The sequence below is a fragment of the Seriola dumerili genome, unplaced genomic scaffold (assembly GCF_002260705.1).
Source record: "Seriola dumerili isolate Sdu_G_001 unplaced genomic scaffold, Sdu_1.0 BDQW01000226.1, whole genome shotgun sequence".
NCBI classification, from domain to species: Eukaryota; Metazoa; Chordata; class Actinopteri; order Carangiformes; family Carangidae; genus Seriola; species Seriola dumerili.
Window position 1 is genome coordinate 1,714,926 of NW_019174481.1, and position 17,801 is coordinate 1,732,726.

General features: G+C 40.5%; 1 protein-coding gene across 1 annotated transcript in view; it reads left to right on the forward strand.

Annotated features, from left to right (window-relative positions):
- slc1a7 (solute carrier family 1 member 7) overlaps nt 1-17,568 on the forward strand; it is a 45,912-nt gene extending 28,344 nt beyond the window's left edge. Inside the window, exons 3-11 of the mRNA XM_022755059.1 lie at nt 5,691-5,906; nt 9,658-9,700; nt 10,291-10,522; nt 10,838-10,937; nt 11,868-12,101; nt 13,330-13,524; nt 16,480-16,614; nt 16,868-16,967; nt 17,302-17,568. Coding sequence (XP_022610780.1) covers nt 5,691-5,906; nt 9,658-9,700; nt 10,291-10,522; nt 10,838-10,937; nt 11,868-12,101; nt 13,330-13,524; nt 16,480-16,614; nt 16,868-16,967; nt 17,302-17,568 — 1,522 coding nt within the window. The remainder of the gene's footprint in view (nt 1-5,690; nt 5,907-9,657; nt 9,701-10,290; nt 10,523-10,837; nt 10,938-11,867; nt 12,102-13,329; nt 13,525-16,479; nt 16,615-16,867; nt 16,968-17,301) is intronic.
- Nucleotides 17,569-17,801: the final 233 nt, after the last annotated feature.

Here is a 17,801-nt window from a genome sequence, read left to right on the forward strand (position 1 = left end):
AAAAAAAAAAAAAAAAAAGCATTGATGTCAATTCTGTACCAAACATCTGGACATACATACACAGTTCAGTTGAAACTGTCACTACCCAGAAGATTGACGTTTTGCTGTGCCATCAATCCACCTCAAATTGACTTTCTACTTATNGTTTCCCAAAAAGATGGAGAAAAAATATTAAAAAAAAAAAAAAAAAAGCATTGATGTCAATTCTGTACCAAACATCTGGACATACATACACAGTTCAGTTGAAACTGTCACTACCCAGAAGATTGACGTTTTGCTGTGCCATCAATCCACCTCAAATTGACTTTCTACTTATGGTGTTCTGATTTTCCCGCCGGAGGTCTTCTAATCCCTGACCGGCGTAGGACAGGCCCCTTAGTTATCACTTCTGCTGCTGCACTTGTTGTTGCACCAAAGGCTTCAAGGTTTATTCACACAGGCTGCGTATCTCTCCGTTAATGTGATTCCAGTCACATCACAACACCCTGTTTAAGCAACAAACAGGCAGGGGAGCACCTTTGGCTGTGTTGAATAGATGGGGAACAACATAGCGGATAGTATAATTACGACTTGCACATCGGTCCATTTGTGGCAGTCTGTAATAGCTGTGATAAGAATTTAAATCATGATGGTTGGTGATTACATTCTGGCCATGTTAAGCAAACTTACGCTGGCTTCATACTTACTGGCTCAGTAATGGTGCCATTTATATTCACATAGACACATCTTCATGTGTCAGAGGCAGCAATTTAATGCTAAATACATTCAAATGATGCACCATGTGGTCATTCATGGGAGTCGTCTAATACAATGATCAAGTGTGTGTCAAGTGACTTTAGGTACTTCACCTATTAAGACGTCACTTCTTTCTAATTCCGTCAAAACACTAAATATTTTCATCTTGAAGATACGTGAAGACACAATCCAGCTGCAGTGATAAGTGGGGTCAAAATGTCCTTGAGATATTGAAAAACAATATCTTAACAGAAAGCCCTCAAGAATGCGGAGGTCAGGGTCACTACTTGAGGGAAGTGAAAAAGTACATTGTGTGAAGAGTGGGTTATGAAGGATGATAAGAATCTGTGAACGGAGACACTTCATTGGCTCTGTTTAATTGTGCTTTTTCTTTTAAAAGAGATAAACAACAGGTATGAGCCAATGTGCATGTAGGAGTAAGATTTAACTGGAAAGCAGAAGGAGTGATAAATCTCAGTATGTCCTTTTGTCCTGCTACAGGAAGTGCAGGCTCAGCGGCAGATCATCATCCCTGCAGCAGCAGGAGATTTAGTTGGATAGATACCTGCCAGCACGGGGCTTCACCTTATTTTCTGAGTGGGAGGAGAAGTAGTAGCAATCACAGTAATAGCTGTAACATCTGTCATATAGTGAAATCACTTCTTACTTGACAACAAACCAGATGTGACCAAGTTGCCAGATCCAGATTCAGGTTACATGAGGCAAATAGTTGCACGTGTCATTGAACATTTTATCCAGCTGGATATCTAATATGACGAATATACTGATAGTAAATATGAACCTGTAATTTTACCAGGCTGGTTAGCGTTCACATGTTCATTCACATGCACAGAAATAGCCTGTTTGCATTGAGGACACGCAGTGTTAATTTAACAGGATAACACAATTATTTGTTTCCTGGGTATCGGAATCGAGATTGAAATTCTAATATCGTGACAAAACTATTAGATGCTGATATTTGGTTGAATGTAGGTTGTGACATCAGCCATATTCTATGTCAGAACAACATCTAATGCCAACATTAATTTGACAGCTTGATAGAATACTGACGACAGCTGACATTTTGGCGGTTTTAAGTTGTGTTGTTCAGTTAACAAAATCCAACGTATCGCTAACATGGATGTATTTTAATACAATCCATGATTCCTAATGTCTAACGCCAACAACATCTTGACATAAAATACTGACAGTCTTGTTGTAAGCAAAACCCATCCTCTGCTAAACGTCACAATGTCAGTGAGCCAGTGTTGGTTTTGACGTCAACTCAATTTTCATTTCCCACTGCCTCTGACATCAGAGTCGTTACATTGACCTCTGGTGTCTGCTCAGTAAACGGTGACTTATTCATATTCTCTGCAAGAGAGCAAATACTGGTGGAGCTTATTTGTTTAACAAACCTTTAAAGTGAAACTATGGTACTTTTTAAAGAAGAAATCAAAGTTGATTGTATAATCCACAAACACACCACTGCTCAGTTCAATACACTATGACTTCTNGAGCAAAACCCATCGTCTGCTAAACGTCACAATGTGAATGAGCCTGTGTCGGTTTTGACGTCAACTCAATTTTCATTTCCCCCTGTCTCTGACATCAGAGTCATTACAGTGCATCGTCTTTCTGACGTTACATTGACCTCTGGTGTCTGCTCAGTAAACAGTGACTTATTCATATTCTCTGCAAGAGAGCAAATACTGGTGGAGCTTATTTGTTTAACAAACCTTTAAAGTGAAACTATGGTACTTTTTAAAGAAGAAATCAAAGTTGATTGTATAATCCACAAACACACCACTGCTCAGTTCAATACACTATGACTTCTCTCTACTCATGCCACTGTTACACTGTGTTTTAGCCTTTACCATTATCCTGTAGCTGCCCAAAGGTTTAGCAAAAGGTTACACAGTCTTGCTTTAAGTTAAATTCAACTTTCAAGTGAATTGTGTGGCCGCCTACGTTGTGCCGATGGACGATGATATCGGTGATCGACGATCATCAGAACGATCGCCGATTGCTCATGTCTTCGCAAATGTCAAGGTGATATTTGACTTATTTTCCCATTAATGTGGTAACTTATTATTTGTAGTATTAAATTAATACTAAATTTAATTTGCTGGTCACAGTCTAACGTATATAAACCGATGCTTCAACACATGAGCGCGCACATGTGACACTCCGATCAGCTGATTGTAATGAAGCCGCTTGTTGTGTAGGAGCTGTTGTGACTGAAGAGCGAAGAGATCGACAGACAGACAGACAGACAGACCACGTCATTTGGTTCAGTTTCTTATCCTGCTGCTTTTTATGGCTGTAAATTATCTTCTGAGTCAATGACGGAGAGAGGCAGCAAAACGAGACAATTTGTAAAAAAAAAAAATATATATTCGGTGTCTCTCCATACAAATACAACATGGGCCTACAACAATGCTACTACAACACAGACCAAAACATACAACAACAACAAGGTCTTTAAAACACAGAACCACAATAATGCCATAGCTTTGCAACAACACACGTACATATCCAAATATGCACATTGTTTTCAACAAAATGTATATTATTGTGACGTTTTAAGTTATTGAAGACACCAGCTTACAATACTGCATCATCAAATGTATGCCTCTATTGTAACAGGTCCAAAAGTTCATTGCGCACAGCAAACAAGACCATATCCGAATATGCATATTTTTCCACAAATGAATATCAGTGTGATGTTAAAATGTGTTGACAACGGACTATTAAACTGCTCGGCGGCAGCTTGTAATAAACCGAATATCTTACCTTGAGCTGCAGACAATGTGCTCCAGTAGTGACAATGATCCAAAGGTGGCCTTGCTCTGGGGCGTTGGGTTTGGATGTCAATGAGTTCAAATGTCAGTGTGGACATGAGTCCATACAAGTACTCCATCACGAATAGTGTCAACCCTGAAGGCAATTCCCTTGCTTCCCATGAATAAGATGGATCAGTTTGTTTTTTTTCCCCCGCTGTGTTCATACAAGCAAAACACACAACCTGATCACTCTCCGCCACCTCATGAAGCCACTTCAATTTAGCAAACCAAGTTGGTGTAAATGCGCGGCCGGAAGTTTCTTTCCCCAAAACGTGTGGCAGGAAAACTGAAGTTGGGTGGCTCCTCAAATGCCGCCAAGTCAGTCCTAGCCTGACTCCTGGTAGCAGCAGGCCCCTTAGTGGTGGCGGTGCTCGGGTTGATAGTCCTCTCGGTGCTGTCGGCCACGGTCTCCTCTCGGACACTAAAGTAAAACCAAACGAAGGCGACGGAGTGCTGGTCGAGCTGCTGTCCTGAGCAGGCTGGACTTCAGCTGGACTCCCTTTAGCTGGTGGTTTCCCCAACAAAAAAAAAACAATTCTAAAACGCGTTTTTGCGCCATTTAATTCTTCAATTAGCAGTCGACGCTACGGCAAGCAGCACGCAGATTTAGGAATCCTATCACAGAGCTTCCGGGTTACTTCCGTGTTATGCGGCCCACTGAATATCGCGGGCAGAGTAGTACTGGACATGTCAACACTATAAAAAATGATCCTTTCGCCACTAGGGAGAGACACATGGGAGCGTACACACTCTTATTTGGTCTCTCCGCTTTCTCTCTCGGTAATAGGGTAACGTAACGTAACGTAACGTAACGTGCCCCCACGCGCCGACGCCCAGCCACCTCTTTTCTCCAAGCCATTAATAATATATCTACAGTTCAAATAAAAATGCGCTGAGAAATGCGCTTCTGACGTAAACAGTCGTGTAATCTGTACTGTACTTATACTGCTGCTACACTTATAGACGCTTTCAACCAATTTCATACTTGTACTCACACACTGGATAAATCAAATGCTTTCAGATTATACACACACGCACGCACGCACGCACGCACACAGACGCACACACACACACACCTGTGGTCTTGAGACCCCACTTCTTTTTTTTTGCATCTTTCAGTCTCAGACTAGCTTAAAAACATGAGATTACATATTTTTTGAAGTCTTTAGTTATATTTACAGGACACACAGAGACTTCCTGTCAAACATTTCAGAGATGATAAAGGGAGAAATGTCAGGATGAGGATGAGCAAAGACAGTAGACTCAGCGACTCCAACTGCTGCCAAGTCAAGCCAGATTACATTTTGGACATGGAGAAAATCTTGTCACTCCAGCTCAAGAGACAGAGTAAAGAACCCTCCAACTCCATCTCCCCTCCTGCTTTCACTGACTTCTCCCTCCTGCTGCGCCACCATTTTAACATCCTCCACACTTCCCACAGATGACACCCGCCTGTGTTTCTTGCATTTTCTACAGCAGCTGCAAACAGTGTTGATGAAAAGCTTTTTTCTTTCTTTTTTTTTGAAAATGTACAGTGAATGTCATCATGTCAGTGCGGTGAAAACCCTAATCGCAACACGAACACTGTACAAAGCTGCCCATTTAAATGCAAATGACAGTCTTCTGCTTATAATGTTTGTGATTGCCCTTGTTTATTCCCTTCACCCAGGTACTCCTGATAGAAGGGTGGGCGGGGTGGGTGGTGAGCAAAGCTCTGTATGGCTGCTTTTTAATTTCACAAGTAAAATAAGAGAACCAAATGAAAGAGGCACAGGCAGATGTTTTAACTAGGCGAATTGGAGATTTGTTTCATACATTTTTCAAAGCAAATTATATCCTAAACTGACAGAAGAGTCATGAAATTGCATGTAACCTTTGGGAACCTGTAATTTAGTAGTATATTCATTAACCTGTGTCATTTATTGCCCTTTGTTTCTTTGTAAATGCACGGACTGGGTTCAGTCTCCCTCTGCAGGGAAACTGAAATTCAGTGTCCACTTCTGAAAAGTGATGCAGAACAAAAACAATTCTCTCTCTCTCTCTCTCTTCTCTTCTCAGTATCTAACATGGACTTTTCTCTCCCTGTCTGTTTATCTTTCTATTCCTCAGTTTGATGTCAGGTCTAGCTGCCCTGGACGCCAAGTGCTCCAGCCGGCTGGGCATCATGACCATCTCCTACTACCTCTGGACCACCTTTGTTGCCGTGGTAGTGGGCATCATCATGGTGTACATCATCCACCCAGGTGGAGCCGCGCAGAAGGAGGATTCTGAGGAAAGCAAGAAGCCCATGACCAGCTCTGCTGACGCTCTGCTGGATCTCATTCGGTAAGAGGCTGTCATCTTTCTCCTACATATACATCATCATCATCATCATCATCATCATCCTTATAGGAAATGATAGGTGGCCCAGATGTGCTTTTGCACCTAAGCAACGTCACTGCCTTTGCGCATGTGGATACAGAAGACAACAAGGGAGACAGACACCATGACTTGAATGAATATACAGTACATTCATAGCTCTGGGCTTCTTGTGGACAGTCTGCCTGTGGTGCCATAATAACAGACAACAGGGTGTTGCAAGATAATTCTCATTTCTTTCTGTTTCACTACATTTACATGAACTGTATTTCTTTATATTACTTTTTCAAAAGCACAGGCAATAAAGACGGACATCACCCTTGTTTAAAATATGTGAAATGCACAGCAGTGGTGCCAGTCGACATCACTCATTATTTATGTTGCTTTATTGATAAGATAAATTCTTATAACAGAAATCAATGGAGGCTGCCACAAATAGAAAATGTAATGAAGGGATGGCATGATTTAAAAACATTAGGGGGCCGCTGTTAATTAATTTATCTGTTTGTTTTATTGGATTTGGAACAATGCATGTTAATGGACATCAGTACAAGATACACAATGTAAACACAACACAAAAGCTCCTGACTGTTGGACATTAACAAAAATCACCTACATTTGCTTCTAACCTCGGAGACAAGTGAGAGAGAGAGAGAGAGAGAGTGTGTGTCCTCTGATATGCACATTTCTTGCTCTGCGTGCAGGGTTTCATGAGGACTGAAGTCAGGGAAGCACCTGAGGTCAGAGCGTAAAGCCTGGAGCCTCGTGTGCCAGGGGGTTATTGTGCTAAGCTAATTAGCGCTGCTGAAGGATGGAGGTGGTGTGTTAGAGGTGAGCCTGGGTCAGCCCCGCAGTGAGAAACACGACGGCGAAGGCCCTGAGAGCCACTGTGTCAGTGTGACAGTCGGTCAGTGGGATAAAGTCAGCGGTCTGCGGTGCAGAGAGCCGCTGAGGCTCCGACTCCAGTCGCAGAATGTTTAAGTTCAGAACGGTATTTTATCACAAATACACAGTGAACAATAGAAACTGACACAATTTTAAATTTCAAAATAATTCACACTTGATCCTTTAAAAGTAATGTTTTCATATTGTTTGGAGTCTGATATCATTTTTAATATATCTGAGACTTTTAATAACAAAATGAAATCATAGTGGAAATAAACTGTATTTGAGTGAGTCACTTTCAACCAAAATGTAAAAAAAAAAAAAAATGGAGTAATAAACTGGCCAAGCCCATGAAATCCAACTATGTACTGATCATGTGGTGAAGCTCCGTCGTTCACGGGATCTCAGCGCATGTGTTTGTATGCGTGTGTGTGTGTGTGTGTTTGTGTGTTTTACAGAGCACAGCTGTGCTTTGGATTTATCTCGCAAAGCTTCTTTACAGCCTTCATCTATCATGCAGGGATACTATATCGGTACACTCACAAATGGGCCCCACTGTCTGCGGTCGTGTGTGTGTGTGTGTGTGTGTGTGGGGGGGGGGGGGGGTGATAAGTATGTATAATGAGCACAGTATGTATGAATATGTGCATACTTGGATTTATTAGGGGCTCTGGGATCGGAGTGGTTCATTAGCCTGCTTTGCTCTGTCTTAGACATAGAGCAGCCTGCTGAGTGGCTAAGTGGTCAAATCCATGCAGAATACACCTACTATAGTGAGTTGCACCATAAGTGTATATGTTTGCCATATGTTTCTTTAACGTCACTCTGTTTAATGCTGTAAAATACAATATGCCTCTTAATCTCCCTGCATCTGAAATGTGCTGTTTGAATTCTTATTGTGATTTGAGCTCTGATGTGATGTGGCGTTTACAGCCAGCACTAAAGCTTTGCTGACTTTGATGTGATTAACAGACACTTCTCTGCATGAAGAATGCTACATGATGTACATCACTCTGTAGCCTGTAGTTAAATGGAGGCAGCCTGCACTACAAACAGAAGGAGCTTCATATTATCCCTACTGTTTTAGACTTGATCAGGCCATTAAAAGTTAATATTTTAAGTCCAAAGTGATGACAATGGTGGTAAATATAAAATATAATAGATTGTTAAACATAAAAAAGGTTTGTCTCGACTTTAAAAAATCTTTTTCAGATGGATTAATTGAATTATGTAGATTTAACTTTAATTTTTTAAGTTCAGTCAAGGTTAAAAACTTTAAAAAACAAATCCTTTTCTAAAACTTTAATAATATTCCAATTTTAGTTTTTTATTTTAATTACCATTAGAGTTTTATATATCTTATGTATGCTTCTTTCTACTCTTGTCGTATTAGGATATTATGTATATTGGTTTCAGTCTGTATTGTAGAACACTTCATAATCTCATTTAAAGGCATAAATCCAGTATTATTAGAAAATAGCTTGTATTTATCTATGGCACAAAGAGCTTTGAAATGTAGCTCTCAGGCTCGCTCAAGTGCAATTCAACATCTGAGCCACAGTCTCCAACCAAGCAGCATAAAAAATATTCAAGTCCTTTACTTTTTATCTAAGAAAGGATTGTTCCAGGTTCCTCTGCCATGTGACAGTACTACAAGTCTGTATAGTCTGTGTAGCAGTGCGCCTCCCATTTAATTATCTCGACTGAGAAATTACAGCAATTCAAGTACATATATCCACCCATATATTTCATACATTATCCATACTGTGCAGGGTTTACGAAGGGCTGGAGCATGTCCCAACTTACACTGGGCAAGAGCCGGAGTGCACCCAGTACAGCTCACCAGTGATTCACCACACTGACACATGGAGACAGAAAACTGTTCATATTCACACCTACAAGCAATTTAGAGTCTATAGGCAAACTTGCATTTCATGTGGAAAACACGTAAACTCAACAAAGAAAAGTAACGTTATCACTAAAGAAGCCAACCTGGGGTGTATTTGACCACTAACCAACCGATGCCATTTTATCTTTGTTAAATCAGATGAGCAAACTTTGATCTGAAAGCTTGAAGGTTTTGATGGTTGTTGGGCATCCATTTTCCATTCCATGTATTTATATATACATTCATTTATTTCCCCCTTTCTACTACCTTTGTCCCTTTTCCTTTATTCTACCTACTCCTCCGTCCTGAGGTTTCATCCGTCTCTGCTCCTTACCCATTGAGCGCCAGTCCCCTCTGCTATAACTACCCCTGGCAGGCAGAGCACTTTTTTTTTTATAGCTGTTAGTGTATTACTTTTCTCCTGTCTGAGCAGTTTTCAGATGGAAATAATGAAGATTGTGAGGACTTTCATCACCCAAGATCCATGCAGAAAAAAATTTAGTAAAATTGCAAACAGGGGATAATTTTCATTTCATAAGGAATGCTAATGAATCCAATTATAGGATGTGAAGAAAATCAATACCTGCAGTACTACTTGCAGTATAATTTAACATATTATATCTGGTGTGGTTTCNATGCAGCTCCTGCAAATATTTTATAAATTCACTATTGTCTTGCAGTATAATTTAACATATTATATCTGGTGTGGTTTCATGTTAACATCAATAATTTTGTTTTTAAAACCGATCTAAAACTAAGAGAGATACAGGAAAACATCTTTCTTTATGTTGAATGAAGACATTGTGTTCTTCAGCGTGACCACGCACTGTGTGAAGGACATTTTGAACATTAGTTTTATTCTAAAACTATATATAATTTTTACAGTATTGCCACATCTGCCATCCATTGAAGGACTTAATCTTTTCTCAAAATTCTCTTCCCCAGCAACATGTTTCCAGCCAACCTGGTTCAAGCTACATTTCAACAGGTAAGCTGAAATGATGAAGGTAAAGATTCACTTAAAAGGAAAAAGTAGGACAACATGTTAAAAACCCAAAAACAAACAGCACCGATATTTTGGAATTGAAGTTAAAGCAATACTTTAGGAATATTTAGGAAATACTTGCTTGTTCGCTTTCTTGCGGAGAGTCTGAGACGTATGAGTTGATACGGTTAGTTTCCCCCGTTTCCAGTCTTTACACTAAGCTACACTGACTGTCTGTGGCTGTAGCTTCGTATGTAGCATGCAGACGTGAGAGTGGTGTTCTTTACCATGCAACTCATGGTTTTAGATGAACATTGAAATTATATATTGGCATATAGGAAAATACATATGTGGCCTGTGACCCTTGTGGAGTACTATATTTCATCGTTATCATAAATACCATAGAAACAGCTGGAGATGTTGGCGTTAAAATGACTTGTCAGCTCACAACTGTAATGTGTTTCTTCTATTTAAACATTAACACCTCTGATATGAGCCCCACACAGGTGTGACATTATCATGAGACAATCTGCCGGTTTAGTTTTATGTTTACAATGCTGATGCTCTGTTTTGTTTTATTTTGTGTTTTTAAGTATCGAACCCAGAGAGTCCCAGAACTCATCCCCAAACCAACGGTGGCTCAGCTCCTGGACGAGACCACCACGCGCAGGGTCTACATCTACGGCATCCAGGATGACAACGGCACAGACGTCCAGAACTTCTCCCTGGATCTCACACCGCCGCCTGACGTCATCATGAAAACATCACCTGGTACCAGCGAAGGCATGAATGTGCTGGGGATTGTTATTTTCTCTGCAACCATGGGTGAGTGACTGGCATGGCTCGTGCACGCACACCTTCACACAGTAACATGCACAGCGCAAACGCATTAACCATGTAAATTGTCTAAATGAAGTATTGGCTCGATCACATCTCTGCATAATTTATTTTAAATGCTCCCACGAGGAAAGCAGAGAAAAAAGAAATGACGTCATTCTCATCATTTTACATTTGCTGAAAGCATTTTCATTCCATGGATGCTTGAATAACATGTTGCATGAGGCAAGTTATGCAATGTGTTTTTAAGTCCAATCAGTTCATATGAGCAACATTTGTTGTTGTTTTTTTTCTTCAATCCAGGAATAATGTTGGGAAGAATGGGACCCAATGGAAGTGCTTTGGTGAACTTCTGCCAGAGTTTGAATGAGGCCGTTCTGAAGATTGTTGCCATCGTCATCTGGTAAGAGATGTATCTTGGATGTAAACATTAAATAAAGTAACAACATTTGAGAGCAGTTTTGCTGATACTGGTGATAATGATCAATTTCTCCAGATCAGCATGAGGGAGTTCTTGATTTTAGCCAAGCTAACATGAATTCATGGGCCCCCAGAGGATGAATCCCTTACGACTTCAGCGATCCTCTGAATTTTTCTGCAGCACCAGCATGAGGCTGACACTTTTTGTTTGAGTGAAAATGTCACAACTAATAATAGATTTTGGAAACTTGGTAAAAACATTCATGTTGCCCTGAGGAAGAAACGTACTTTGATGATCCCTTCACTTTATCATCTAGCATCATCATCAGGTCAAAATTTGTATTTTTTTCCAACACTTTTGTTTATGAACAAATGCCTGCAAAACTAATGACACTTCTATGAGCCCCAAATGCTAGCATGCTAACATGCTAACTTAGGATAATGAACTTGGTAAACATGGCACCTGTTAAACATCATCATGTTAATATTGTCATTGTCAGAGCATTAGCATGCTGATGTTAGCATTTAGCTCAAAGCACCACAGTGCTTCAGTACAGCCTCATAGAGCTGCTAGCATGGCTGGAAAGTCTTAGTCTTGCTTCTTAGTACCGTAACAACATTTGCGAGCAGTTTTGCTGTTATTGATCACAGTGATCAAAACCTCAGATGGAACCACATCAGGACTTTTTCAATCTGTTTTTTTTTTTCCATTTTAACACCCTAGAAAACATTACACTTCCTACTCTAGTTTCTGTACTGCTGACGTGATGAGCTGTTTCTGAATAACAGATGCATGATAACCGACTTGACCAAATAAAGAGAAATAACATTCTGGGAAAAAAGCTTATGTTGAAGCTGATACCCAGAAAAACTAACTCTCTCTTCCTTCCCTCCTCCCTCCTTTCCCTCCCAGGTATTTCCCCTTCGGGATCGTGTTCCTGGTTGCCGGAAAGATCTTGGAGATGGACGACCCCTCTGCCATGGGGAAGAAGCTGGGCTTTTACGCCATCACGGTGGTAATGGGTTTGGTGTTGCACGGCCTCTTCATCCTCCCGGCCATGTATTTCTTCATCACGAAGAAGAGCCCCATCGTTTACATCAGAGGCATTCTGCAGGCCCTGCTCATCTCGTTGGCCACGTCGTCCAGGTAAAATTGAAAGATCTGACTTTTCACAATTTACATTTGCTCATATTCATATTCATTTACAAATTTTGGCGGCTGTGAATGTGTGTTTCGCTGAATTTCTTCAGGAGAATAAACCCATTTAATCAAGTTCCCAACATTTTGCTTTGTTTATCTCTAGGATAGAAATGTAGGACATCGCATGCTGTCACCTGAGACTCTTATTGGATGAGTGAAAATAATAACAATAATAAGATTCATTTGACGGTTCAACAAAAATAACAACCAACTGGGAGAGTGCCGATGTCAGAGCAGATGAGCTGTTGTAATGTATTTCTAGTGTAAATGGAGCAGATAATGGAATTCACCTTGAATGAAATGGATGTTTGTGGGGTTCAACCCTTTCAACCTATACTCCACCCCAAGGCTGTCTTTTATGTTTTAGTTGGACACGTATTGGTCTTTTCAAACAACACTACATCTTGTGGCCTTTCAGAGGGGTGAACAGCATTACTACTGAGTGCAGTGCGGTGACAGTCAGACCTCACCTTGTTATACCTCCTCTTCGAAAGCTCTCTGACTGATGAGAAATATTCAGACGTCGTTCAGTGCAGTGTCGAAGGAATCTGGAAATATAAAACTATTCAGTGTTTTTTTTAGTTTTGTTTTGTTGTTGTTTTTTTTGATTATGGGTGCTGGATAATTGAGGCACTGAACTAAATAAAATAAAGTAATCTTTTTGCAGCAATCAGGTATCAACTAAACAGCTTTGCTCAAATAATGAAAAACATGAACAAAGCAGGGTACATGAAGGCTCTTGAGCTTTTGTGTGTAATTTTTCAGCTTTCTCACATATGTTCTTCTACATGTAAATCAACCCTGAGATCAACAGTTTTCCAGAATTACAAAAGGGAGAAACATTTTAATCACGTACTTTTTGCTTTTCGGTTTCAATATCAACAGCTTTGGCAGATACAATGCCAATGCAACCAACCTAGTGATTAAATACACTGACAAATGGATAAACACCAATTAGAGGCAGTTTCAGAGCACTCTGGGTTTTTTCTTTACTTTGTCTCAAAAGTGAGAAAAGGTCTCCCCACAGAGAAAATAGCTACTTGGAATAATGTAACTAAAGAGTTTGACGTACAACAATTATTTAACACATAATCGCTGCTTCTGTGAGAGACGTTTCCTGGTTCGATTAGTGGCGAGTCTGAAAAGCTGTTATCATTATCTTTTTCTGCTGCAGCTCTGCCACTCTGCCTATCACCTTCAAGTGCCTCCTCGAGAACAACCACATCGACAGACGCATCATCCGCTTCGTGCTGCCTGTCGGGGCCACAATCAACATGGACGGCACCGCGCTCTACGAGGCCGTGGCAGCCATCTTCATCGCCCAAGTGAATAATTATGAGCTTGACTTTGGGCAGATTATAACAATCAGGTACGGGCAACTAAATTTAGACTGGAGTAAGCTCATATAAACGGACTTTTGATGGGAAATTGGGAGCTATTAAACGTCAGCTGATGATGGAGGTCAAAAATGTAAGACGTTTTTCCCAACTCCTTAATCACACATCTGTGAAGCTCCCTAAAGCTTTTTATTTAACAGCAGTTACTACAATTTATTGATTTTATTGGATGGGTTATAAAAACGGTGAAATAGAAGCACAGGGCTTAGAGGGGCAGTCCTGGTCACACGGTGTACGATTCAGCCTGTAAACAGTTGTATAATGTCTTCTGTAGATCTTGACTGAGGTTTCAAAAACCTGAAAGAATATTTGCCCTTCACTTGAAACTAAACATCAGGATAGCTTGTTCTTTCTTTCATTTATTAAACTGTTTCTTGTGAATCTCTCACCTTCACCAAAATGCCAACAAACCAACATTTAATCACTGAAATACGCTTTTATAGGAACAGTTAAAAAAAATACTTAATCACATTCTTGTCAAGAGTTACATGAGAAGATTGACACCACTCTCACATTTGCATACATTTCGCTTAGTTTAGCTTATCTTAGCATAAAGACTGGAAACAGGGGGAAACGGGGGGAAACAGCTCACTTGGCTCTTGTTTTTGTACAGATGAAACAAATAAGATGTAACATTTTAATTAGTGAGATTTTAAGGTGTATTTTTGTTTCCTTCAGTCAGAGCAAACATAGCTGGAGGAAACAGTTAACCTGACTGTGTCCAAAGATAACAAAATCCACCTTCCAGCTCATTTATCAACACAGTGTTTATAAACACATCTCATTTTTTAAATTTACATAAAAAAAGTGAATATTTTTGTGCATTTTATTATTACTTTAATTTATTCATGAAACACTTATGCTTATGTACTGAGCTAATTTCCATGAGTTTCCACTGGCGACTGACAATCTAAGGTAGCGATAGGTGGAGGTTGGACGTACCCAGGATATCTGTTTGCCCCTCACATGAGAGTGGTTTAAATTTTCTCATCTCACTCTTAGCAAGAACGTGAATAAATGGATTTTTCTGAAATCATTATCAGCTCTTCGGGCTGGTTTTTATCTGAATATCTGAATTGTTGCAAATGAGGAAAAAACTTCCCAATGTGTGACGACGTAAGCAAATTTCATCTGGGTCAAAAAATGGTGTGGGCATACTGGTGGTGTTCTGAGTGCAACGTGTGAATTAATCTAACGTCACACATTTAGTTTAATTCTGAATTAATAAAAAATATTATGGGATTTACTAGATACACATATATGTAAATGTCACACAGATTACGCTTCATATGAGCTTCTTAGTCTGATCTGATTTCTGCTAAATCAGTCTGGAAGCCCCAGGGACACAGACAGACACACAGACAGACTGACTGACTGACGGACAGACAAAAACACCAACAGCCACCAACACCACCACCCTGTAGCTTTCAACCACAGGTACACAAGCCCACCCAGGTCTAGAAAAAAAGTCCTTTTCCTCCTCTGATTTGATGACATGTCCTACTGTAATAACATTAAGCAGACCTCTACTCATGGCTGCAGTCTGTGCCCATTCCCTCATAATCCCTTGGCGGTAAAACCCATATGACCTGTATTACTCATCTCCCTTGTCACGCCAGAATTATAATAATTTTTCCCTCTCTGCGTCCTGTTCCCGTGCCGTTTGGCTGCTGACCATGGAGCTGCTCCATCTGCATGCTAGCACCACCCCCCACCCCAGCCCCGCCCCGCCACCGAGGACATTTGCAGCACAGAAAGAAGCATTACGACTCTTCGCTTAATTAAAAGCTATAATACAATGTAAAAATTAAATGCAATGAAAATTTTACTTAAGTAAAAGTGCAGAGGTATCATGTACTTGAAGTAAAAAAAGTGTCTATGGAGCTGTAGGACGAATGATTTTCAGTATCTAAATATTATAGAAGATATTTTCAAAACCATAAATACAAGAAGAAAAGAGTAAGCAATTAATTGAACAGTGTTTTTATCCATTTTAATATAAGCTGGAAATGCAAGCATGCCCAGCTAACTAGCTTTCTTCACTGAGCGTTACCAAGCAAGGGGTATGTTGTTAACGCCATTAATTTGTGGGGCAACAGGTTACAGCAGAAAAATACCTCCTTTTCATGGTTCTAATGTTAAAGTGAGTCAACTGGAAACACAACAACGTCAGCTGGAGAGAGAGAGTTGTCAACAGCTTGCTTATGCTAACTACAGCTGACAAAATCTGCAACAGTTTTTTATTTCAGCAGAAAAAAATTCACAGTCACTGGCTGGAAATGAGGAGCCCGCGATTGTTTCTGTGTGAAATCAAGGGCCCGCTGTTTCACAAAGTGCCAGTTTTCAGTGTAAACTGCTACAGCTCTAGAAAGGTCGACAGGCTGGTAGTTATTAAGTGGGCGATTCTAGCAAAACACCCCTCAATAAAAATATAACCTACTGATTTTGAACTAACGTAGGTCACCAGTATGAAGGTTACCGGTTCGTCATCACCACCTTCCAGCAAATCTGTATGTGGACGCTACCTGAGCATCACAAGGTCTCAGCATTGTAGAAGATCAGTCACAAAAGCTGTTGGGAACCCGTGTTGCAGGCTGATCGTGTGTATTGTATGAAAAAACTTTAATATGCAATTAATTGTAGCTGTCGTGTAAATGTAGTGGAGTAAAAACCATAAATATTGTGAGGCATGAAGGAGCAAAAAAATGAAAGTACTCAAGTAAAGTACCTCAAAATTGTATTTGATTACTGTAATAATGACTTTCTACCAGTTTCCTTACATTCACTATATCCTTTTATTTTCTACCCGTCACAGACAAATCTGTACTTTCCCTCACTTCAGTCAGATCACGTACACCTTTGATGAGGACTTGTTCCTGTATGTTATAAAATAATCACACTCTGCTCCTCTGTCTGTTCCCCCCCAGCATCACTGCCACTGCAGCCAGTATCGGTGCAGCAGGAATCCCGCAGGCCGGACTCGTAACCATGGTGATCGTGCTGACCTCAGTGGGTCTGCCCACCGATGACATCACTCTCATCATTGCTGTTGATTGGGCTCTGTAAGTAAGGGTTAATCTTTCCACAGTGAGTAGCTTGAACACAATCAAAGCTTCCAACTCAGGAAATGTTCATGACATTTTACTGTTTTCCAGTGAAGTTGAATCAATAGCTTCTTTCCAGGAATTAATAAATAGATGCAATCAGCAAAATATACGGAAACGGCACCTGACAACATACTTTACATATTTGAAATATTACACCTGAATGACGGCTTCACTAACACTGTGAATGACTTTTGGTTTTATCATTTAGGGATCGATTCAGGACCATGGTCAATGTGATGGGTGACGCCCTGGCCACAGGCATCATGGCTCATATCTGCAGAAAAGATTTTGTCAAAGAGGGGGAGCAGGTGAGAGCATCCAAGGCCAGATCAATGGATTCTGAGGCTGCAGATCATTAATTTATTGATTATCAATATTTGTCTTTACATGAAACAGCTGTACAGCTGTTTTAAATGAATTGGGAAATGGCTTGATTTACTTTCTTGCCATTATTATTATTTTTGAACTGTTGGTGGAGCCAGAGAAGCCGTTATCCAACCTTGGATAATAGCTTTCTGTGTACAACACATATTCAGAATTTATATGTCTCTAGTTTCGTGGCACTTATGAGCAATACCTTCTTAATAAAGACACTAATTGACTCTCTCTCCTCCCCGTCTTCTTCTTCGTTGCATCCACCAGGTGCCTCTGATCTGCGAGACTAAACCCATGATAAGCATCCAGCAGATGATAAACTACCAGAACCAGAAGAACGGCTGCTACCAGCCGCCTCCCCCGGGCAGCAAACAGGACCACCTCTCCCCGGACGTGGCTCGCCTGATCCAGCTGGAGGAGGGGGTTCGGCCGATAGAGAAGAAGAAGCACGCACACTCCTCTCATCACAAGAGAGAGCACAGGGACAAGGACCACTGTTCCATTGATATGAACGGGCTGGAGACTAATGTATAAAAGTAGCTGCCGTCTTAGCAGCTAATGGCACATCCACAGCTTCAGGGCCTGCAGGAGAGGAAGACAAATTAAAGAGCTGAGGTGACTATGGTCAAATGCTTTTCTCCTCCGAGAAGGAGAGTGGCCGAGAGTGGATGAATACAGGGAAACAAAAGACAGTTGTTTTTTTGCTACATAACCTAAATGATGACCCACAATTGATTGTGTATGTTTGTGAGTGTACATATTTATCA